The 21635-nt window shown below is 39.5% G+C and overlaps 1 protein-coding gene and 1 pseudogene across 7 annotated transcripts in view; one reads left to right on the top strand and one right to left on the bottom strand.

Moving 5' to 3' along the window:
• Positions 1–14992, bottom strand: part of Kiaa1109 (KIAA1109 ortholog) — a 196753-nt gene extending 181761 nt beyond the window's left edge. For all 7 annotated transcript variants that reach the window (XM_021195875.2, XM_029537784.1, XM_029537788.1 and 4 more), the window contains exons 1-6: positions 14848–14992; positions 13622–13720; positions 8212–8338; positions 3551–3667; positions 2302–2380; positions 1061–1125 (exon numbers count right to left, since the gene is read on the bottom strand). In XM_021195875.2, the coding sequence (XP_021051534.1) occupies positions 1061–1125; positions 2302–2380; positions 3551–3667; positions 8212–8308 (358 nt within the window). In that variant the 5' untranslated portion in view covers positions 8309–8338; positions 13622–13720; positions 14848–14992. The remainder of the gene's footprint in view (positions 1–1060; positions 1126–2301; positions 2381–3550; positions 3668–8211; positions 8339–13621; positions 13721–14847) is intronic.
• Positions 14993–17469: 2477 nt separating this feature from the next.
• Positions 17470–21635, top strand: part of LOC110320276 — a 32635-nt pseudogene continuing 28469 nt past the window's right edge.

The raw sequence follows: 21635 nt of genomic DNA, 5'->3' as shown, positions 1-21635 counted from the left end.
GGGATAGCATTTGAAATATAAATGAAGAAAATATCTAATAAAAAATAAAAAATAAAAAAAAAAGAGTTCACAAAAAGGGACCTAGCCTGACTGCCCTCTGAAAGGCCCAACAAGCAGCTGAAAGAATCAGATGCAGATATTTGCACCCAACCAATGGACAGAAGCAGCTGGCCCTGTTGTTGAATGAGGGAAGGCTGAAAGATGAGGAGAAGGGCAATCCTATAAGGAAGACCAGCAGTCTCAATTAATCTGAATCCCCTAGATCTCTCAAACACTGGACCACCAAACAGGCAGCATACACCAGCTGATATGAGGTCCCCAACACACATACAATAGAGGATTTCTGGGTCCGCCTTCATTCAGAGACGATGTACCTAACCCTCAAGAGAATGGAGGCCCCAGGGAGTTTAGAGGTCAGGTAAGGTGGGGAGTGGGGACATCCACGTGGAGACAGAGTGGGGTGAGGAGGTGTGGGATGTGGAGCAGTCGGAGAGTGGATGGGGAGGGGCGGTGAATGGAATATGGAGTCTAAAATATGAATTACAAATAAAATTAAATTAAAAAATAAACAAATATATATCCAAAAAAGAAATGAACAAGAGATCTAATATTTCTTTAAAGAAGCCATATAAATGCTAATATACAAGTAATTAACACCACTAATCATTTGAGGTGTGGTAGCACATACTTATAGTCCAGCTACTAAAGAGGCTGAAACACAAGGATCTCTTAAGAGTCCAGGAATTCAAGACAAAGTTGGGTAACATAGCAAGTATGAATAAAGAGAAGCTGAAGAATGTCTTACAAAGATTAGAATGGTAGGAAGCCATTTTATTCAGAATATGGTCAGATCTACATATTCAACAGATGTTAGAAACATATATTGATAATATGACTGAGTAATACAGTAAAATGAAAAATTAACTTAAGCAACACATAAAAAAACAGCTTTTTAAATGTCGTTATCAAAAACTATAATGTAAAACATTTAAATACATATAAAGGAAATTTCTGCTTATATGGTTAAACACCTTTTATACATGTAAAAATGAGAACTTACCATGTTGTTTCTGCTTTGGGTTATACATTTTCCACCACCGAAAAATGATAAATCCATCCTGAATCCTGAGGGGAGACAGATTAGAAAAATAAGAAAACAATTTACCTACTCACTTTTTAAAACCCAGGTCGGCTTCAAACTTGTTTTAAAGCCAATGATGACTTTAAACTTCTTTGAGATCATTCTGCCCCCACTTCCAAGTGTTGGGATTACGGGCGCGGCCTACCACAACTCAACTAGCTCTACTCAACTTGTTGTTTCATTACCTTTCAGTTAAAACAAGAAAGACTGCCTAATCCAAATTAGAAATACTTATCTAATTGATAAAATTTGTATAGGCTTATCATGTATAACAAATATAAATTACTCAACCAACTCTTCTAATTAGATAAAATGTAAATAGGTTATATTTACAGTAAAATGAGGTGTTAACAGAAATTTTCATATTTTAAGAAACATTTTTAAAGTATAAAGATTATTATTTCAAAAGGTAAATCTTTAATTAAAGAGGGTACTAATAAACTCAAAAAAAAAAAAAAACTTTCAACGATACCCTTTCCTATCTAACAATAACCTATAACTTTGTGCCTTAAAAGAATCGACTTTCACTCTCAGCTTTATAAATATTATTTTTACTTTGATTTAGAAGTAACTATAGACAACCACAGAAACTGTTTCCAAGTTTTAAATGAGGTATAAACAATGCCAAATCATAGTACTTCTCAATTAATCAATCATTTCTCTACACCTCACGTTTTGGAAAGACAAAAAACAAAAATAAAGTAAGCTTTTCTTCAAAGTTTACAGAAAACACTTTAATTATGTTATTGTTTCCTATTATATTCATATTAGTTTTATAGTTTTATATTCTTACAGCAAAATTATAGTTGCTCATAAATGTTCAATACTTGTATATGCTTACCTTGTATAAGGAGCTAGTTGATAAGAACTATCAATATTCCTAACACATATTTCATGTAACAACCATTGAAATGGCCAGGTAACTCAATGGTTCAATTTTTCAGCTATAAATCAAATGCAATTATTCACTTCTATAAACTGCTAGCTAAGAAACTTTTTTCCTAGTCTAAATTAACTAAACCAAATTAACTCACTAGTAAAAATAATTTTTAAACATTACTGAAAAAAAAACTTTTATGGCTTATTTGAATATATGTCATATTAAATAAAATCATTTTTATATTTCACATTTGTTTGGGTCTCTTTTCACTTTTCATTACCTAATAGACATGTCTTCTGTAATGTAATATATTTCACGAACCATGACTTTTCCAGAAAGAACAGAGAAAGAGAAAGAACCTGTTTCAGAAAAAAACGATAATTAACTACAGCAATTCTTTTAATGCACAGTAGAGGATTAAGAACTTAGAAGAATCTTAGCCTTTAATAAATAATCTTTTCCCATTCACTTCTCCATATACTTATAATTCTTTTTTTAACTAATTTTTTTAAAATATTTATTTATTTATTGTATGTATATGAGTACACCGTTGCTCTCTTCAGACACACCAGAATAGGGCATCAGATCCCATTAAAGATGTTTGTGAGCCACTATATGGTTGCTGAGAACTGAACTTAGAACCTCTGGAAGAGCAATCAGTGCTCTTAACCACTAAGTCACCTCTCCAGACCCCTTGGAATTCTTATAAATTGCTCATCTTTCGTTCTCCAATGAAAACAAAAGGATCAAACTACTATGGACTGAATTACTAAATAGCCATAATATGTAACTGCTTCATATGAGTAAATAGTTTAAGTATAAACAGCTACTACACATACCCAAACGGTATCTAATTCATCATCTTTCTCCATTAACCTGTCTGTAAAAGTCATCTTCCCTAATTAACAGAAGATAATTTATATTTCAGAGAAGATTTTCTTGCGCTCATTAAGAAGCATTTGAATATGAGGACTACTGGAGAACTCTATCCAGCCACCTCACTGCCCATTCTGCCAAATAACCATTAGGGTTCCCAAGGAATCTGGCTTCCTCCTACAAATTCCCATCCACTTACAAACTTTCTCCTGAGAGTAAGGAACTGACTACAAGTGGCCACAAAATGGAATACACAAAATTATACCAACTTATAAATTTTTAAAGTACCAACCTTATAAAGGGGAGCCTATACTGACTATTCAAAGTCAACGCAGATTCTAAGGAAGCTTTCAAGTATTTTAAGTTTCTCAAATATTTCTAGTAAGTACATTTTATTTAAAAAATAAATAAATAAGGAGCAAATTACTTTAGGAGCAAAGTTACTATAGAAACACTTTAAGCTGTAAGAATAAGGTAAAAATAACCAAATGGCAATTCATTTCTATCTAAGGAATGTTACAGGAAAGGCCACATAGACTGATTACTTCAAACACATAAATAATGATGTTCTAAAGCTACTATGTTTATAAACTATAAATTTATAATATATTATCTTATAATTACATGGAAGAAATAGTGTTATACACACTTACCAATATGGATATAGCCATGTTTATACAATCTGTTAAGAACCAGTGTTAAAATAAGACCAACATTCCGAGAATTATAGTATGTAAGATAAATAATCCATCCACAAGACAAAATGGTAGCTGTTGAGAGGAAAAACAACAAAATTTACTATCATATAGTAATCTGTACTCTGACAATACTTGCAATCTTAAAATCATGGATTGCTTCTTTCTTATATAATTTTGATTTTCCTAGTTACTTGCCAAACAAAAAAATAATAATTAAAAAATTTAAAATGTAGGTTCTAATCAGATTAAAGTGGAATGTTTCAAGAACTTGTAGGCATTGCTTCATGCTTCAGCCTTCATTTTTGGTTAAGAAAACTAAAATAAGGAGTTATTCTTACAAGTATCTGCCGTTATGTGTGAAGTGGGGCTTCACCCTTACAGCCTTCAACATTCTTTCACTGATCTGCTCCCTCTTCTCTGCCCATTGATTCCAAGTTGGTCCATCCAATGGTATTCCATAAATCCTGTGTGTTCTGTTCATACTGTCTTACTATCTCACCTTGATTATTCTCTGAATATTCTAATTCATCTATCATCTCTTCAAGCCCTAGAATTCACTTTTCATTTGATCTATTTATTTTATTGGTGAGACTTTCTCTAAGATTTTTTATTTTTAATTTATTGGCATTTTCATTTCCAAATTTTCAAACCAATTTATTTTCAGCACTTCTCGTGTCTCTAATGAACACCTCTTTCTTATCTCTATATTGACATCTTTATTTCATTCCACTGTTCATGCTCTGTTCAGTTTATTCATGTCCTCTCCTTTCACTGAACATTCTTTATTATTCTTTTTTACTTCCTTGAGATTTCATCTAATTTGCTCTCACTAGAGTCTCTTACTATCTAATCAGGAATTTTCAAATGCACAGTACAACCTTGCTTTTTTGTTTCTTGCAGGTCTGTGTTGGGATATAAGCATCTGAGATTAGGTCATTTTTAATCACCCACTTTTTTTTTCAATCCAAGTATGTACACTGTTCAAGTGGAACTAAATTATAACATGGTTAAGGTGTCATTTTCCCCACTGGACTTGACTCAACTCTAAGAACAAGTCACTACTGACTGCAAGGCAATCTATTATGAAAACAGAATAATCTTTAATTAACAGTTGTTCCAACCCTAATAATTTTGAATTAATACAAAACACAGTGTGCAACAAGGCAGTAGTCACTAACAGTGATGGAAAAAGCAAAGTAAACCTAGTGATCTGTATAGAGCAACAGACAGAGAGCAAGCAGAAGTATGTAGCAGTAAAGGTAAAGGGAGGAGATAAGGCAGCTCCACTTAATGGTAAAAGAAGAAAGTTGAAAGAAATGCAATCAGACAACTCAAAGCACCTCAGGGCTTGGGTGACTGAGGCAGGAAGACTCACAAATCCTGGTCAATCTGTGTTCTTAAGGAAAGCAAAAATTAAGAGGGAGAAAGAGAACAGGGCAGAACAAAACTGGTCCATTAAATTGAATTAGACGTTATATAAGAGAAATATAAACACGAAGGAAAGAGAAATGGTGGGGTATAAAGTCTGATTGTGGTTTCTTACATGGGCCTAGTGGCCCAATCTTCCTCTGGGCCATGTCTCGGTGCCCAAAGCACAATGCCACCTCCCTCTCCACACAGTCCCAAAGACTTGTTTTCCAATTTTTTTGTCCTTTCACTACTGAAGCTACTGTTTTCCTTCCATCTATGGTTTACTGGGTATCTATGTTCCAACCATACCCAGTTTATTCCCCAAAGATTCTAACAGCATCTCCACTCCTCTCAGTAATGTCCTGCCCTGCCCAGCAGAAGCCTGCTGCAAGGAGCCAGTAAGGAACACATGGCTCAGCTAGAGAGACAGGTAAGCTGCTTAAGAGCTGCTACCACAACAATCAAGTCACGCCTGTTTACACCTCGGCCATGCTTAATGAGTTTTTTTCAACTTAGAAAAAAATCATTGTTAAAAATAATGAATCAAAAATCTACTTTTAGATAAGCAGGGCCAGGGAAATGACTTAATTGGTACAGTGCTTGCATGAGGCGTTGAGCTTGGATCTCCAGTACCCCCATAAAAGATAGACATGGCACCATGCAACTGTAAAACAGACCTGGGGAGCTAGAAACAGTAGGATCCCCAGAGTTCACTGGCTAACCAACCTAGTGGAAGCAATGAGCTCCAAGTTTGTTCAGGGACCCTGTCTTAGATATAAGACAGGACAGAGACTTAGGAAAGCACCTGATGTCCACTCTACTCTCCACAACACACATACATCAGCTGGGCGTGGTGGCGCACACCTTTAATCCCAGCACTTGGGAGGCAGAGGCAGGCGGATTTCTGAGCTCAAGGCCAACCTGGTCTACAGAGTGAGTTCCAGGACAGCCAGGGCTACACAGAGAAACCCTGTCTCAAAACAAAACAAAACAAAAACAAAAACAACAACAACAAAAAAAAAACCACAGATAACACACACACACACACACACACACACACACACACAAACATGTGCATATGCACATACAAAATAAAAAGCAGTAAAACAGGAATTTTTTGTCAAAAGGAACATTAAATAGGCTGCCTTATTCTAAATATCTATAGTAACTCTTATGACAACAATCCACTTTTGAAGAATATCACTGATTATGGTAACGCAAATGATAGTCTAATTAGTTATGAATAGTCAACTACAAGATTCATATTTTTAAGATACCTTATTCATGAATACATGAAAGGAAAAATAGAAAAAGTATTGTTCTGATAATGAATTACCCTTTGCTTTTAATGTATAAGTCTTTTTAAAAAAGGAGAAAACAATGTGACCTACCAACATCACAGTAAAATCTTAACTTTGTTCAAAATTTTGTTGCAGAGTTTTTAGAACAGTAAGCAAGTCCTAAAAGAACACCATATTTCTTAAACTGGCACCAGCCACAATAGCTCTGTCAGCTTTGTTACATAAGTACTACAATTTCACCACAAGAACTGTTTTTAGAAAAATTCTCTTTTTATTGCTACTGTTTCCCCCCCCCCAAAAAAAAAAAAAAGAAAAGAAAAGAAAAAAAAGGAGTTTATATAGAACAGGAAAAAAATCAGGAGCTGTGCATGACAGGAATGGAACAAATCTGAAATAAGGAAAAATTCTGCAACTTAATCAAGCTCAGGTCATTTCCAATGCTGCTTTTATGAATTTGTATTTCACACTTATATTTGAGATCTATTTCATACTAATAGTCAGTATTTGTAGGAAATATAGGCAGCCTGAGAGACTGAAGTCCTGGGTAAATGTGCACAGTTGACATAAGCACAGCCATGTTGAGGGCTGTGTCTCAGCCCCATGGGAGTGGCAAAGTCTTGCCCAGGTGAAGCTCAAACGAATGCAAAGCTTTCCTCAGGGGTGAGAGTACAGATGACTAACCAGGTACATAACAAGCCAGCAGCTGCAGCTTTCCTCCTCCTCAGAATATTCACAACCTGAGACTGCTCTACAGAGACCTATCAGGGAGACTAGCCAGCCCCTCCCCCGTGCTGTCCTTAATAAATACACTGAGGTTTTGGGCCATGAGGCAGTAGGTGCCACTTCATCAGATTGTGCACACCTGACTCCTTCTTCTGTATGTGTGTGTGTGTCTTCATTTCCTCACCTTACCTCATTAGGATTCTAGGGCCCAAGAGTGCAGGGCACTGAAAATATTCATTTTAGTTTTTGGCTTTAAGAATTTATAGTAGTTTTGTCAAATAGAAAATACAGAACTCAAAGTCTAAACTGTAATTCAATCTTACCATAATCTTACCCATACTCCTGCCTTATAGCATATGGCATCAAATCATGAAAGAGGCAAAAGCATGCATGCAGGGAAAAGAGCTATGTAATCCATGTACCTTATTTAAGGTCCATGGACCACAGTGGTCCAACACTTTAAAGTGGAAAAAATTAAAGCCTATCTTCATAAAACTGCTTTGCGTGTTGAAACAAACTTCCTATTGCATTCAGTACAGCAAAGATGTAGAAGAGTATCAGTTAAGTCTCCCTTTCCCTTCTACCCTCCGTTTCCATTCAACTTAAACAGCACAAATTCATGTCAATTTGTGCGCAGTAACAGCCTCTTTTCACTAGTATTATTTTTCTACCTTTTCTCTTTCATAATCAGTTGGCCACTCATTCACTCCCTTCCTGTCTCTAACATTTAATTATGCACTGTTTGAACTATGAGTATACCTAGAAAACTTTTAGACCATTATATAAAAAAAGGTATAAATAGCATAAGCCACTGCCATTTTCCCCTGAGAAGAAAATGAAAATAAAGTATTGAATATATGTTGTTTCACTATAAAATGTTTACCGTGGACATTTATTACACTTAAAATAAAAATTTTGTATATGTGTTGGAGCAGGAATGGGGAAGGCAAAACATGCAAAATAAGCTAAATACAATATTTTTTCTCCCCCACCTCAATCTTAAGGCATATAACTAGGCAGCCTAAGGGGGAAAAATACAGAGCAGTTATATTCAAAGGACATATATAAACTCACTTCCTAAGGATAAATGGATGCTGCTATAGCATTCATTCCAGGTCCAGTCAACCACTGCCTAAAATCTGGCTGTTGTTAATACATGCAGAAAACACACATTCTACTTACCAACAAGAAGCCAAACAACATTGGAATTGTGTTCTGTAAGAAAATCTTCTAATTGAGTGATACTGGGGACAATGCTGTCATTCTTCCTTTGATCCATCACTGGTGTTATTCCAGAACATCTAAAGGTCTAAAGAAGATTAACAAACTTGAAATCAAAGATTCATAAAACTGTAACAAAAAAAAAAAAAAATCATGTAAAGGGATAAAAGGTGAATTATTAAGTTGCCTTCTATTTCTTTCACCGGGAATGCAAGTAAACAACAATGAAATGTGTACATATTTCTGTCTAAATATAAGGCCATAGTTCACATTAGTAATATCTTGATTTTATCATTCAGAGCAGGCAAATCTCTACGAGTTCAAGGCAAGCCTCATCTACAGAGAGTGCCAGGGTAGCCAGAATTACATAGAGATACCCTGTCTCAAGAAAAAAAAGAAAAATAAAAAGGAGTAGTTACTAAGAGAAGCATGATTAGTATTAAAGCTCAAAATAAAAGTCTATTTTAATATGGAATATTAAGCATCTACATAATTACTCATCTAGATTTTCTCTAAAAGTTGCCATTTAGTGTTTACATATTAAATTAAATAAGTCTTCATAATCTCCATCACTTCTTTGTATTTTCCAATATTTGACAAGATTTCCAAGTCAAGTTCACTCTAGGTAGCTTGTGAATAGTTAAATGACCTCTTGCCTTCAGATGTTCAGGATAAATTATAATAAAATGTCAAACTATGAGCAGATGTAGCCAATTGTATAGATAAATATGTATATAGTTATATACACATGAAGTTTGAATAAGATAGCCCCATAGGCTCATATATCTGAATGGTTAGTCAGCAAGGAGCGGGACTCATTGACAGGATTAGAAGGATTAGGAGATATGGCCTTGTACAACGTGTGCCACTGAGTGGGCTTTGAGATTTCAAAAGCCCTTGCCAGTATCTGGCTGTCTCTCTCTGTCTCTCTCTCTGTCTCCTCCCTTTCCCCAGGCCCCTCTCTGTAGATCAGGATAAAACTCTCAACTACTTCTCTACCATGATGATAACAGACTAAATCTAATATTCTAATTAAAAGACAAGACAGGTATTTCCTTTTAAATACAGTATTTACACAATTAACCCAGCTCATTTACAGCAAAAAGTATCCAGTAATAATCCAATTTTTTAAAAAAACTCAAAGAAAAGTTGGGAAAAGAATCATAAAGAGAACTGCATTGTTAATACTCCTTTGACCAAGTAGCACAGGTAAGTCTGGGGGAAAAAATGACAGTAAATCTTTTCAAAACGGACAAAGAATGATGAAGATAACTTTTTCACTGAAATTCAAAAAATACGACTTGCCAACTTTCTAAATATATTCTGATTGTTCACCATGACTCTCACTTTGAGGATAACAACAAATCGTACTTTTCCAAGTATGTTTTGTGTGTGTGTGTGTGTGTGTGTGTGTGTGTGAAATATTCGCATAGCATAAAGAAGTTAACATCTCTTAAAGTAAAATGAGAGGGTGTAGAACAATAGACAGTGACCATGCTGGGAAACAACAGAAAAGCTAGAGAAAATAATAGGAAAAGGATTTTTACATTTACATTTTTCCCATTGTCTACAAACTGAGTAAGACATGTTACATCTCTCAAGGCACTGCAAAACCTGTCACCAGCTTAAATTTTAGAAGGAAGGGATCACTTTACAACACATGAACATTCTATTCTCTTTCACTCTTTTTAGTTCAACAATTTTTTAATTTAAATAGGAGACACACACTTTGAAAAGACCCAGAGTCAAAAAAAAAATACAAATATGTGAGGCCGCAGAATTGATACCAAAGAAGAAAAAAGGCAGGAACATACACAGCCATAATGACTCCGGTAATACAATAACGTAACTATTGTTAATGTAATTACTCTTATAGTCTTACTTCCTTGGGTAGCTAAGCCTAGAGGAGCCTGAATTTAAGGCTAGTAAAATGGATCTCAAAAAAAAAAAAAAAAAAAAAAGGTACAAATAAATATCCACAAATATCCACATATTTTATAATGAATTACATGTGAAAAAATGCCATGTACATACTTATGCTAATTTTTATCATCTTAGAAATGTCAAATGATTATATACTCAAGGAGACAGGGTCTACTACTAGACTACTGTGTATATAACTATATACATACATATATATATATATATATATACACATGTGTATATGTGTATACAGTTATATATACATACATCACGTGTATATAACTATATACATATTAACTGAGAGATATGTTCTGGCATTCAAATCTCCACATAAAAGATACTTTGTTTCTAATCAAACCCAAGAAATAGTGACCTACCCTCAAAAGAACACAGAATCGCCATACAAAATCACCACCATCTTCCATTATAACAACTCATTATTCTTATCAAAGAAATGAAGGAAGAGGGTGGTGAGGCTGCAAAGCATAAGTCTACAGGATCAGTATCTACCAGCATTCTCCTCAATAAAAGATTAACGCAAAACATCTAAGGAAAATCATCAGACAAAAACCCAATGTTAAAACACATCTTGAGCTAGTAAAGACCGTTGTATTTTGAATGAGAATGACCTCCATAGGCCCATATGTTTAACTACTTGGTCCCCAGTTGGTGAAGTTGGTTGGTAGACTTGGGAGGTGTGGTTTTGTTGGAGGAGGTGTGTCACTGGGCAAGGGCTTTGTGGTTTCAAAACAACCTCCTCTTTGCCAGTGTGCCCCTCTCTGCCTCCCGCTTGGGAATCTGTGAGCTCTCAGCTGCTGCTCCAGCCATTGTTCTCATTTGCTCTGTCATCATACTAACCACCCAAACTAACTGTCTGGATACATAAGCCAAACTAAAGGCTTCCTTTTTACAAGTTGCCTTGGTCATGATGTCTTTATTATAGCAACAGGAAAAAAATTAATATAGCAGCTATCAGCAAATGGGCTATTGCTGTGCCAAGCCTGACCATGTTTTTGTTTTGGGAAAATGTGGAAGACTTCAGGACTTTGAATGAGAAAAGCAGTTGAATGCTGTAAGCAAAGCTTAAGCTCCTATTTTCTAAGTAGGAACATAAAAAGAAGGCAGATGTACTGAGAAAAATGAATTATGGAGGCCCAGCTCAAGAAGTTTTAGAGGGGAAAATAGACTACTTTCATAGAATTTTGGCAAATAAATAAATAAATAAATAACATGCTACCTTTAAATCTTGTCCTAAAACTCTGCCTGAGGCTACATTGAAAAGTAATAGACTAATTTCTTTGGCAGTGAAGATTTCAAGACAGCCTAATATTGACTCTGTCACATAGTTATTAGTAATCACTCTTATGCAGGTCTACAATGAAAAAGATCAAGTGGGGCAAATGGAAATACAAAATGTACAACTTGAAGGGAAAAAAAGTATACTAGGAAATGTAGTGTTGGATCCAAGGCTTGTTCTGAAAAAGATAAGGAGATCGAGCACTAGAATAAAGGGAGGTACACTAAGGTAAGACCTCAGTCAACTAAGCCTCCAAGTTGTGAAAAGAAAAAGCCCAAGGAATTTAAAGGCAACAACAAATTAAAGCTGCAGTAAATGTGAGGCTAGGCTCCATCCCCAGTGAGCAGTAGAATGTGGAGTCACGAAGGATAAAAGAGTAAAGGGATGACAGAAACCCCCTCAGCGGTTAAGAAGAACCAGAGGGCAAGCATCTGACAGGGAAGTCTCTGCATGGAGACCCGAAGAGGCCATCGTCTGAAGTGCTGTAAATCAAGCCAGAATTGTATAGATCTCAAGATTTTAGAAGTGCCAGAGCCATGGGATATCTGGCAGAGAGAATTGAATAGAGGAAATGGAATTAGCCCAAGAATGAGGAGTGTGCTGCAGGCAGAAAAGCTGAATGGAGAGAGCCATCTAAGCCCTTTGACGTCAGACATGGAGCTCAGGATTTGGGATTTTTCCCTATTGGGTTTCAGTCTTTCTTCTGGGCCAGTATTTCCTTACTACAGCCTATTCTTCCCCCCTTAAAACTGGAATCCATATTCTAAGCTATTGATATTGAAAATATTTTTTTTTATTTTACACGGGCTTACAATTGAGATATTGCTTTGAGTCCCAGAAAAGACTTAAAACTTTAGATTTTTTAAAAACAGTTTAAGACCAAAAAGTATTTTTGAAGTTGGATTAAATGCATTATGCATTATGATATGGCCACAAGTTGATGAGGCCAGGGAGTGAAATGTGGTGGTTTGAATACTCAAAGTTGGTAAAGCTGTTTGGCAAGGCATGGGAATTGTAGCCTAGGAATAGGTGTGTCAATGGAGGTAGGCCTTAAGACTTCATAAACAAGTGCCATTCCTAGACTGCGCTCTGCCTCCTGATGATGGATCAAGATGGAAGCGCTGGGCTGCTGCTCTAGCCACTGCCACCATGCCTTTGTTCCACCATCATAGACTCTAACCCTCTAGGACCATAAGCCTTTAGTCCTTTATATTGCCTTGGTCATGGTGTCTTATCACAGCACTGAAAGGAAACTAATACAGTCTTTAATAGGAAAAGCATATTCTGGCATAAGGCAGTAGATCAAGGCAACAGAGCATCCACAGGAACTATGGCTATCCAGCTCAGCCACATCTCATTGTACACCAACTGCATCATGAAGAGAAGCTGGAAGCTAATGTAAGATCCTACTGAATAATCTTCACACAGTAAATAATTCAGGAGAAACAAAGGTGCTTCTTTTCTCTTCTTCTACTATTTCATTCTTTACCAGAATTTCAATCTTTCCGAGAAGCTCAAAATGGTGTCTACTATATACTACTCTATAAATATCTATTAAATGAATTAAATAACTTTTATCCATGTCTTTTACTATTCTCTTTAGAACCCATAATTTAAAAAAAAGGAAAAGAGAGAAAGAGAGCGAGAGCAAGAGCGAGAGCACGAGAGAGCGAGAGAGCGAGAGAAAGAAAGAAAGAAAACACTTCAAGTTGGATAATTGTTGCAAGCCTATACCAAGAAGCTGAGGGAGGAGAATCTCTAGTTCCAGGCAAGCACTGGCTACAGAGATGTTTATCTGTGCTTAAAAAGCAAATTACTACAACAATGACAAGCACACACACAGAGACATATAACTATTCTTTTTTAAGCCTTTTTTAAACATGAGCAAATAATAGAGCAAGCAAAAGACAAGCATACTGGCACCTGGTGATGGTCCCTCCCCTGGGCGTTCTTATGCCAGTGCAAAAGCTAAGCACTTGAGTTAATTATCAATCAGGTATCTAGGTATCAGCAGTGCAAAATGCAGATGGAATGATTTGTGGGTCACAGATGGACTAAATCACAAATGAAGCATAAAGTTAACTTTTCTCTATCTGGGCTTTAATAAGAAATTAGATTTTTTTTTTTTTAATCTTAGGCAGAAATACTTACACAAGATTTTTTGTTTTATTTTGTTTAGTTTTTTAATCTTCAATGTTGTGTATCTTTCCTCTTCTGAGGGTCCTTCTGCAGCGCTTCATCTTAACAAGTCTGAAAAGACCAGCATATCAACCAATTAGAAAAGGTATCCTAACTTTGTTGGTAGAGCAACCTTTTCAAACTAAATTATTTAAACACACCAGGAAACTTTCAGCATTGGTCCAATGTTGCATTCCCTTGTAACAAGAACTCCTAGACCTCAAATAAAACTAAAATAATTTAAGAACCACTTTACATGTAAAAGGAACATAGGCGTCCTTGAGGTAGGAGTCAGGATGCTAATGGTGAAGTTCTACCTGTGAGGCATACTTAAAAGTGCAGCCTTGAAAGAGTGTTTCTACTGACACCGGGTCTTCGCTGGAAAAAGTGTGCCTTCATTTCCTCGCTACTCTGGGCACCTGGCACATTTTATCACAGGGCACTTGCCTTGCAAACTTTTAAGGCATTTGGGTAATGGGGCGGGAGGGGTGGCATGTTGGCTGAGGGGCCATAAAGTGAGAAAGTCAGGTTTGAAACAGTTCTGTCCCTAGGTTCTCAGCTACAAAGTAGGGAAAGGCTTCACCTAACTGTATGTTACAAACTGTATGAGCGCACATTAATATAGCACAGGGCAGTCATTGCTAAGTCAAATATTCTGACTAATTCATTCACTTGTATACTTGTCAGACAAAATCTGCTTCATTGTCATGCACGGGATGAAAGCAGCAACGCGAAACCACCTGAAACCTACTTTCTCCGTCCCAGAACCCATGACTGCTCAGAGGAAATTTACAAGAATTCGTCCCCTTTACCAGACATCCCACTGTCAACACCACAACAGACGGGCGAGGAAGGATGACATCGAATACTCCCCAGATGGAAGCTAACCCTTGTGAACCTTCCTCTGGCCGGAGAGGTGTCCACTCAGGTGTGCCCTACCGGACGAGGGCCGAGCCATCCCGGGGCGCTCGGCCCTGCCCACCCCGCCAGGTCCGCGCGTCGGCCCGCACGCCCGCAACCCCGGCACCGGGCTGTCAGGGCCTGCAAGGCCTCCGCCTTAACCCCCGACCTCCGACCTCCGGCCCCAGGCCCGCGCCACAGCCGCGACCCCGCAAACCTTCCAGACTCAGCCGGAAAGGCGCTGCCCGCCTCGCCACCTCCCAGCTCTCACCGCGCGCAGCCTCTCGAGCTCCTCTCACCTTGACAGCACGGCAGCCCCGAGTCGGGACCTCCGCTGACGCCTACTTCCTCAGCCTGCAGCACGTCCAGCTCGGCCGGCCGCCTCGGACACCCATGGGGCGGAGGAGCAGAGCCGAGGTAGGAGCGGAGGCCAGCGGCACTGCAGCTGCGTCAACCGGCAGCGTGCCACGTCAGGGCGTCGGCGCCTCCGGGTACGCCACTCTGGCCCCGCCCAAGAACCGAGTTAGCCCCGCCCCTCGCTGGCACCCGGCCCGAACGGAGAGGCGCCGCCGTGGCCGGGGGCGGGGTCTGGGGCGGGGCCGGGCCGGGGTGGGGCGGGCCCTGGGCCTCGGAAGGCCCTGGGCAGAGAGACAGGACATAGACCCTAGGGATGAGACCTAGGTCAATGGGTCAGAGCCTGAGCTTCAGGACCAAACTAAAGACTAAAGTTGGAACCTGTGCCTAGAAGCGATTCCTGTTTTACAAGAGAACAGGCCTGAACGGAGGGGCGGGGCCGTGTCCACAGGGTCACAGGTCACTATTGATTTGAAAAGTACCTTGTCCCAGATTACAATTGGGGGGGCAGGGGTTTCTAAATATCATACTGATAATGTAGACAGTATAATCAACATAGGAAAAGGAAGCCAGAAACCGAAGAGTCTGCTAGCTATGGCATGCACCTCACAGAAGATGCATTTGATGTATGAAACACTGACAAAGGAAATCAACCAAATATTTTAATTTTTCACAAGTTGAAAACCTAAGGCTCAGGAAGTTGAAGTACTTTGTCAGTTTAGAGATCTATGGTTTGAACCCCAGCACCACAGGTTCCAGTACATTCTCTACACTACCTCTCAGTAAGCCTCTGGTTCTAAGAGTTCAGGTCACTCAACATTTCCACATTGGGGTGGGAGCATCCACATTTAAACAGATGTGAAGCCAGATATAAGACTAATAAATAAATAAAGTCTTAGCATGAATTCTTTGAACTAGAAGTGACTGAGATATGATTCAGTTTCCCCAAAACAAAACTAAACTGAAACTAAATTGCTCCAGAGATAAGAGGAAGATCTTACGTTAGCAAGAAGAGAAGTGTAATTCACTGCAGACTTCCTCTACAGTGAGTGAGGAACTGGAGAACCTGAACACTTCCTTGTCTCCTTTCTTCTTATCCCCATGAGGAAGAGTCACCCTGAGCTACAGGTGTAAAAGAGATGACATCATCAAGATGAATTATTCATTGTAGAGCTTTTCTATTCCAAGGGCCTCTAACCCTGTGAAGATGAGAGTTCAGGTGGCTCAGGACATTTACATAGCAACACTTCCTGGCTCTTGAACCTTCCCCCTACTTTGACTTTTCACCAGCATGTGAAAAATGCAGATGGGTGTCAGAAAAAAAAAAAACTGCCTCCAGCAAATATAATGTGAACTTCTCTAGCTGAACATAGCTAATGTATGCATAGCATCCCAGCACATTGGAGGCTAACACAGGAAAGTCCTGGGTTTGAGACCAATGTAGAAAGTTCTGGGCCAGCCTGAGCTACATCAAAAAGTTAAAAAAAAAAAAAACAAAAACAAAAAGAACTTCATGACAAAAACCAGTTAATGATGTTTTGTGCTATAACTTTTTTTCTTTGAAATCACAACTGGTTCACAGGAAGTAGCAACAGTCATACAAAATGGTCTTTTCCGCTCCCTCTGATGGTTCTGTCTTTATGAGTATAGTACAATATGAAAACATATTTTATGCTGGTATGATGTGGCTCTATACCACTTTGTCACCATCACAGCACATCACACAGAGATTTCCTTCCTGCAGTTCTTTATGGTCATTTCCCACTCTTTCTCCAGGCCTATCCCCAATCCCTGGTGTGCTGGGTAGTTTTAGGTTAACTTGACACAAGATAAGGTCATCTGAGAGGAGGGAATCTTAATTATAAAAACGCCTACATAAAATCTGGCTGTAGGCAAGTCTATAGGACATTTTCTTAGTAGTGATTGATGGGAAAGGGCCCAGCTCTTGTAGGTGGTACTATCCCTGTGGGGTCCTGGGTTCTATAAGAAAGCAGGGTGAACACGCCACGGGAAGCAATCCAGTAAGCAACACCCCTCCATGGCCTCTGCATCAGCTCCTGCCTGCAGGTTCCGGCCCTGCTTGAGTGCCCACTGTGTCTTAGTCAGGGTTTCTATTCCTGCACAAACATCATGACCAAGAAGCAAGTTGTGGAGGAAAGGGTTTATTCAGCTTACATTTCCACATTGCTGTTCATCACCAAAGGAAGTCAGGACTGGAACTCAAGCAGATCAGGAAGCAGGAGCTGATGCAGAGGCCATGGAGGGATGTTACTTACTGGCTTGCTTCCCCTGGCTTGCCCAGCCTGCTTTCTTGTAGAACCCAAGACTACCAGCCCAGAGATAGTCCCACCCACAAGGGGACCTCCTCCTTGATCGCTAATTGAGAAAATGCCCCACAGCTGGATCTCATGGAGGCATTTCCTCAACTGAAGCTCCTTTCTCTGTGATAACTCCAGCTTGTGTCAAGTTAACACAAAACCAGCCAGTACACCAATGCTTTGGGTGTTATGTGATGTTTGAAGGAACTGAGTGAAGTTAACTCTTTCCTCCCCAGGTTACTTTTAGTCATGGTGTTTCATTACAGCAAGCGAAACCCTAAGATACCTGGCAACTACTATCTGGGTCCTTGTGACTATGCAGAAAAATTTGACCACCAATGTGTCCATCAAAAGAAAAAGACCAAGACCGTAAGCATGCTCAACGCTTACATCCTTCGACCTGTCAATTTATGGCCGACCAGTGATAGGGAGATCAAGTAAGTTTCAACACTATTGACCTTACAGGGATGACTTTCACATGATTTGCCTCCCTAGAGACAAATCCAAGTGATAAACCGTCACAAGCCAGGATGAGGCCGCTCTGGGCCCTGTCAGTTTCACATAAACTTTGGTGAGAAACTGAATAGCACAGATCCTAAAGATGCCACCAGAAATGTTTTCTACTGCCTTAGGAAGCTGGGGCAGGAGGATTGCCCAAAGGTCAAGGTCAGTCTGGGCTAACAAAGTGAGCTTCAGATGAGCTTGTGCTATAGAGTTAGATACTGTCCCAGCACTCCACGACAAACAAAGAAGCAAATGGCACCATGCCAGAGTGGGATAGAACAAAATTAGGTACTCATGAAAGTGCCATATGGTAACCTGTCAGTTTGTAAACTATACAAAAAAAATTTAAAGAAAAGAAGAAAATAGAGAAGAGAAAAGAGATGAGGGTTGGGAATGTGGGTGAGAATATTATACCTAATAAAGCTTGAAATGATACATGAAAATATATACAAGCTTTTTGGATATATTTCCCAGAAAGTCTACAAAATTAATAAACACATGAAAAGATGCTCTAAACCTTTTATCGATGTAAAACCCCCGAAACTGGGGAGGCCCTCGCTCAAGTCCCAGGATGAGTCGGCGCCTCAATCCCTCGAGAGAAACCGTTCTTGACGCAAAACTGCATGAGGTTTATTCGGTCAGCATGCTGAGACCGAACTCCTAACCAGTGCAAGGGCTAAAGAGTTCAACTACGAGCTGAGTCTAGCAGTAGGGGGTTTTTGAAGGAAGAACCACAGAAGGGGGAGGATAAGATCACCAGGAATGGGGAGTTGAGAGTGGGAATAAGTTACAGCTTTTCTCCAGTGAAGCTGTACTTGATAAGGGGGAGATAAGATCACTAGAAATGGGGAGTTGAGTAAATATCATTAGAGTGGGGATGAGTTACAGCTTGTCTTCTGGCGGAACTATCTTTGGTAAACATTCGACAGGGGATGGGAAAGTAGCATAAGGCTCATTTATGGGGGAGGGGTCATAAGCTATCTTTGGTAAACATTCATGGCCCCTAACACAGGAAAGCAGGCGCCTGGTTGGGTCATCTATCGGTTATCACTTTTCTGGCTGTCAGGTAGAAGAACTTAAGGCTTGCTGCTGGCTTTGGAGAACAAAGAGCTTCTTGCTGGCTGTATTCTAGGGATCTGGGAAGCAGACGTGGGAAGTGTTTTAAGCACTTTAAGTTAGGGTTTCACAATTGCAGGGAAATACAAACCAATATGTCAATCAAATGTCTCTCACACCCACTCTCACGACCACAATGAAAAGAACAAGCTGGGCATAGTGGTGTAGGTCACAAACCCAACTATTTGGGAGCTTGAAGCAACAGACAACATGACAAGACCAAATTTCTAAAAACAATAAATCATAAGTTTAAATATTTATTAAAAAGTATGTGTTGAGCTGGGCAGTGGTGGCGCACGCCTTCAATCCCAGCACTTGGGAGGCAGAGGCAGGTGCATTTCTGAGTTTGAGGTCAGCCTGGTCTACAGAGTGAGTTCCAGGCACATAGCTACCATGGAAAACAGTTTGGCTCTTCTCCGTAATGATAAACACAGAGCTGACCAGGAGTAACCCAACTACTCCTCTCTCCAGGGTATGTCCAAGAGAACGTGGAACATGTGTTCTCACAAAATGAATATTCATTGTAGCATTATTTGTTCGTACTGGTCTAATAAATGAAACAACTCAACTGCCCTTCAGCTGATAAAGAAAATGTCCCTTTTCCATTCCAGGGCATAGTATTCAGAGACAAAAACTGGTGAACTGAGGCAGAGGATATGTTTAAGTGCTTGCCCTACAAGTATCAGGATCTGAGTTTATCCCACATCTCAAAAGCTAGTTATGGCAGAGCACTTGTAATCTCAGCATAGGAGGGTAGAGATGGCAACAGGGCAGAGGATCCCTGGGGCCTGCTAGTTGGCCATCTAGACAAATTGGTGAGCTCCAGGTTCAGTCTCAAAAATCAAGGGGGAGGGCAATTGAAGAATACCCTCCAAAGTTGACCTCTAGGCTACGCACACACACACACACACACACACAAAGAGAGAGAGAGAGAGAGAGAGAGAGAGAGAGAGAGAGAGAGAGAGAAACATGAAACTAATTCTTGCTACAGCATTGATAAACCTTAAAAATATTATAAATAAAAAAACTGATCATTAAATACTTTTCATTTCATAATTTCATTTATATGACTGTTGTCGAAGGATTTTCCCTGTCCAATTACATTTAGGCAGCAGGAGACCTGTGATTGGACAGGGAAAAGGGAGGTGGAGCTAAGAATTGTGGAGACAGGGAGGAGCGTCTGAGGATGAGAAGGATCAGGGAGAAAGGAAGATGGTGGCAGACGTGAATCAACGTGGCTATGACCAGCCACAAGTTGTTATGATATCATAAAGGTTAGCATATTGGGATAACTTGTCTAACCTAGGTGAGCAGCTTTTATCATTATCAGTTGTTTCTGAAATTATTGTGTTGGCATCTTGTGTACTGAGAATTTATTGATATATAAATCTGATTGGTTAACTATAAGCATTAGTCTTGTTTTTACTGGGTTACTGGGTATTGTGTTATCAAACCATGAGGATGGCAGATCTATTTGGCTGATGGAATGTGAGACAGAGCTGGTGGGACCCCTCCAGGACATAGTACTGTGGCCCGCTGGTGCCAGTACATGTGCAGGAACATGCCAGGGTTCATTTTTTAAAAAATATATTTCCCACGACAGACTGTGGTTCTCAACCTGTGAATGCTGATCCCTTGGGGATCAAATGACCCTTTCACAGCGGTTGTCTAAGACCATCAGAAAACACAGATATTTACATTACAATTCATAGCAGCAACATTACAGTTATGACATAGCACTGAGAATGTTGAGAACCACTGATTTAAAATAAGACAATTCAGTGATATAGAAAGTGAATTAGTAAAATTTCTAGGTCTGGGTGGAAAGAGTTGGGTTTAGAAGTCAGTGTGGTGGTTTGAATAAGTATGGCCACTCCCTCCTCCCCAGACTCACATGTTTGAGTGCCTGGTTGCGAGCTTCTGCCTGCAGTAAAACTCACTTTAATCTGGTCTGGGTTCATCCTGAGAGGCAGGCTGGGCTGAAATGGAATGTGCAAGAGAAATTTAGAAGCCAGGACAAAAATATTCTGATCGAGGCTCAAAGTTTACTGAAGGAACTCAGCTTATATAGTGTGGGGGAAAAAAACCCAGCCCCCAGCCCCAATCTTTGAAGGCACTGTAGGTGGGTCCAAAGGATGTTGTCTTCTGGGACATCAAACGGTCTTCTCAGCAGGCAGCGGAGACACAGCGACAGCAGAGCAGCTCTGGCAGGTCTTGAAGTTTTCTGCAGGTGGATCTGGGCTTTGAAAGACAGCGATTAGTATAGACAGTAAAGCTTGGCAGATCTGAAGATTATAACTACAGGTGGCCCAGTGGCAACCAAGATCTGGGAGGCCCCAACATCTGGTCCCCAGTAGGTGGAACTGTTTGGGAAGGATTGAGAGAGAGATGGCTTTGTAGGAGGAAATTGGTCATTGGGAGTGGACTTTGAGGTTTCAAAACCCCACACTATTCTCAGTTAGTCCCTGCCACTCCACCCTCTATCTTTATCCTACTCGTGTATAGAATATAAGATCTCTTCTACGGCTCCAGTACCATACCTGCTGTCAAGATGATGTCAGCATGATGGTCATAGACTCATCCTCTGAAAGAGAGAGCTCTCATTAAACTCTTTCTTCTATAAGTTCCTGAATCATTGTGTCACAGCTGTGGAAAAGGAACTAAGACAGTTAGGGATTCACTGAAAAAGTGTGGGGGGTTATTTTAGAGAAGGCAAATACGTTCTAAAATTAACCTCTGCCGATGGTTGCACAGTACTTTTTGTGTACTAAAAATTGTTGTGTTTTGAATGGAAA

The sequence above is a fragment of the Mus pahari genome, chromosome 4 (genome assembly GCF_900095145.1).
Source record: "Mus pahari chromosome 4, PAHARI_EIJ_v1.1, whole genome shotgun sequence".
Lineage (NCBI taxonomy): Eukaryota > Metazoa > Chordata > Mammalia > Rodentia > Muridae > Mus > Mus pahari.
This window is presented reverse-complemented; position numbering and strand designations above follow the sequence as displayed.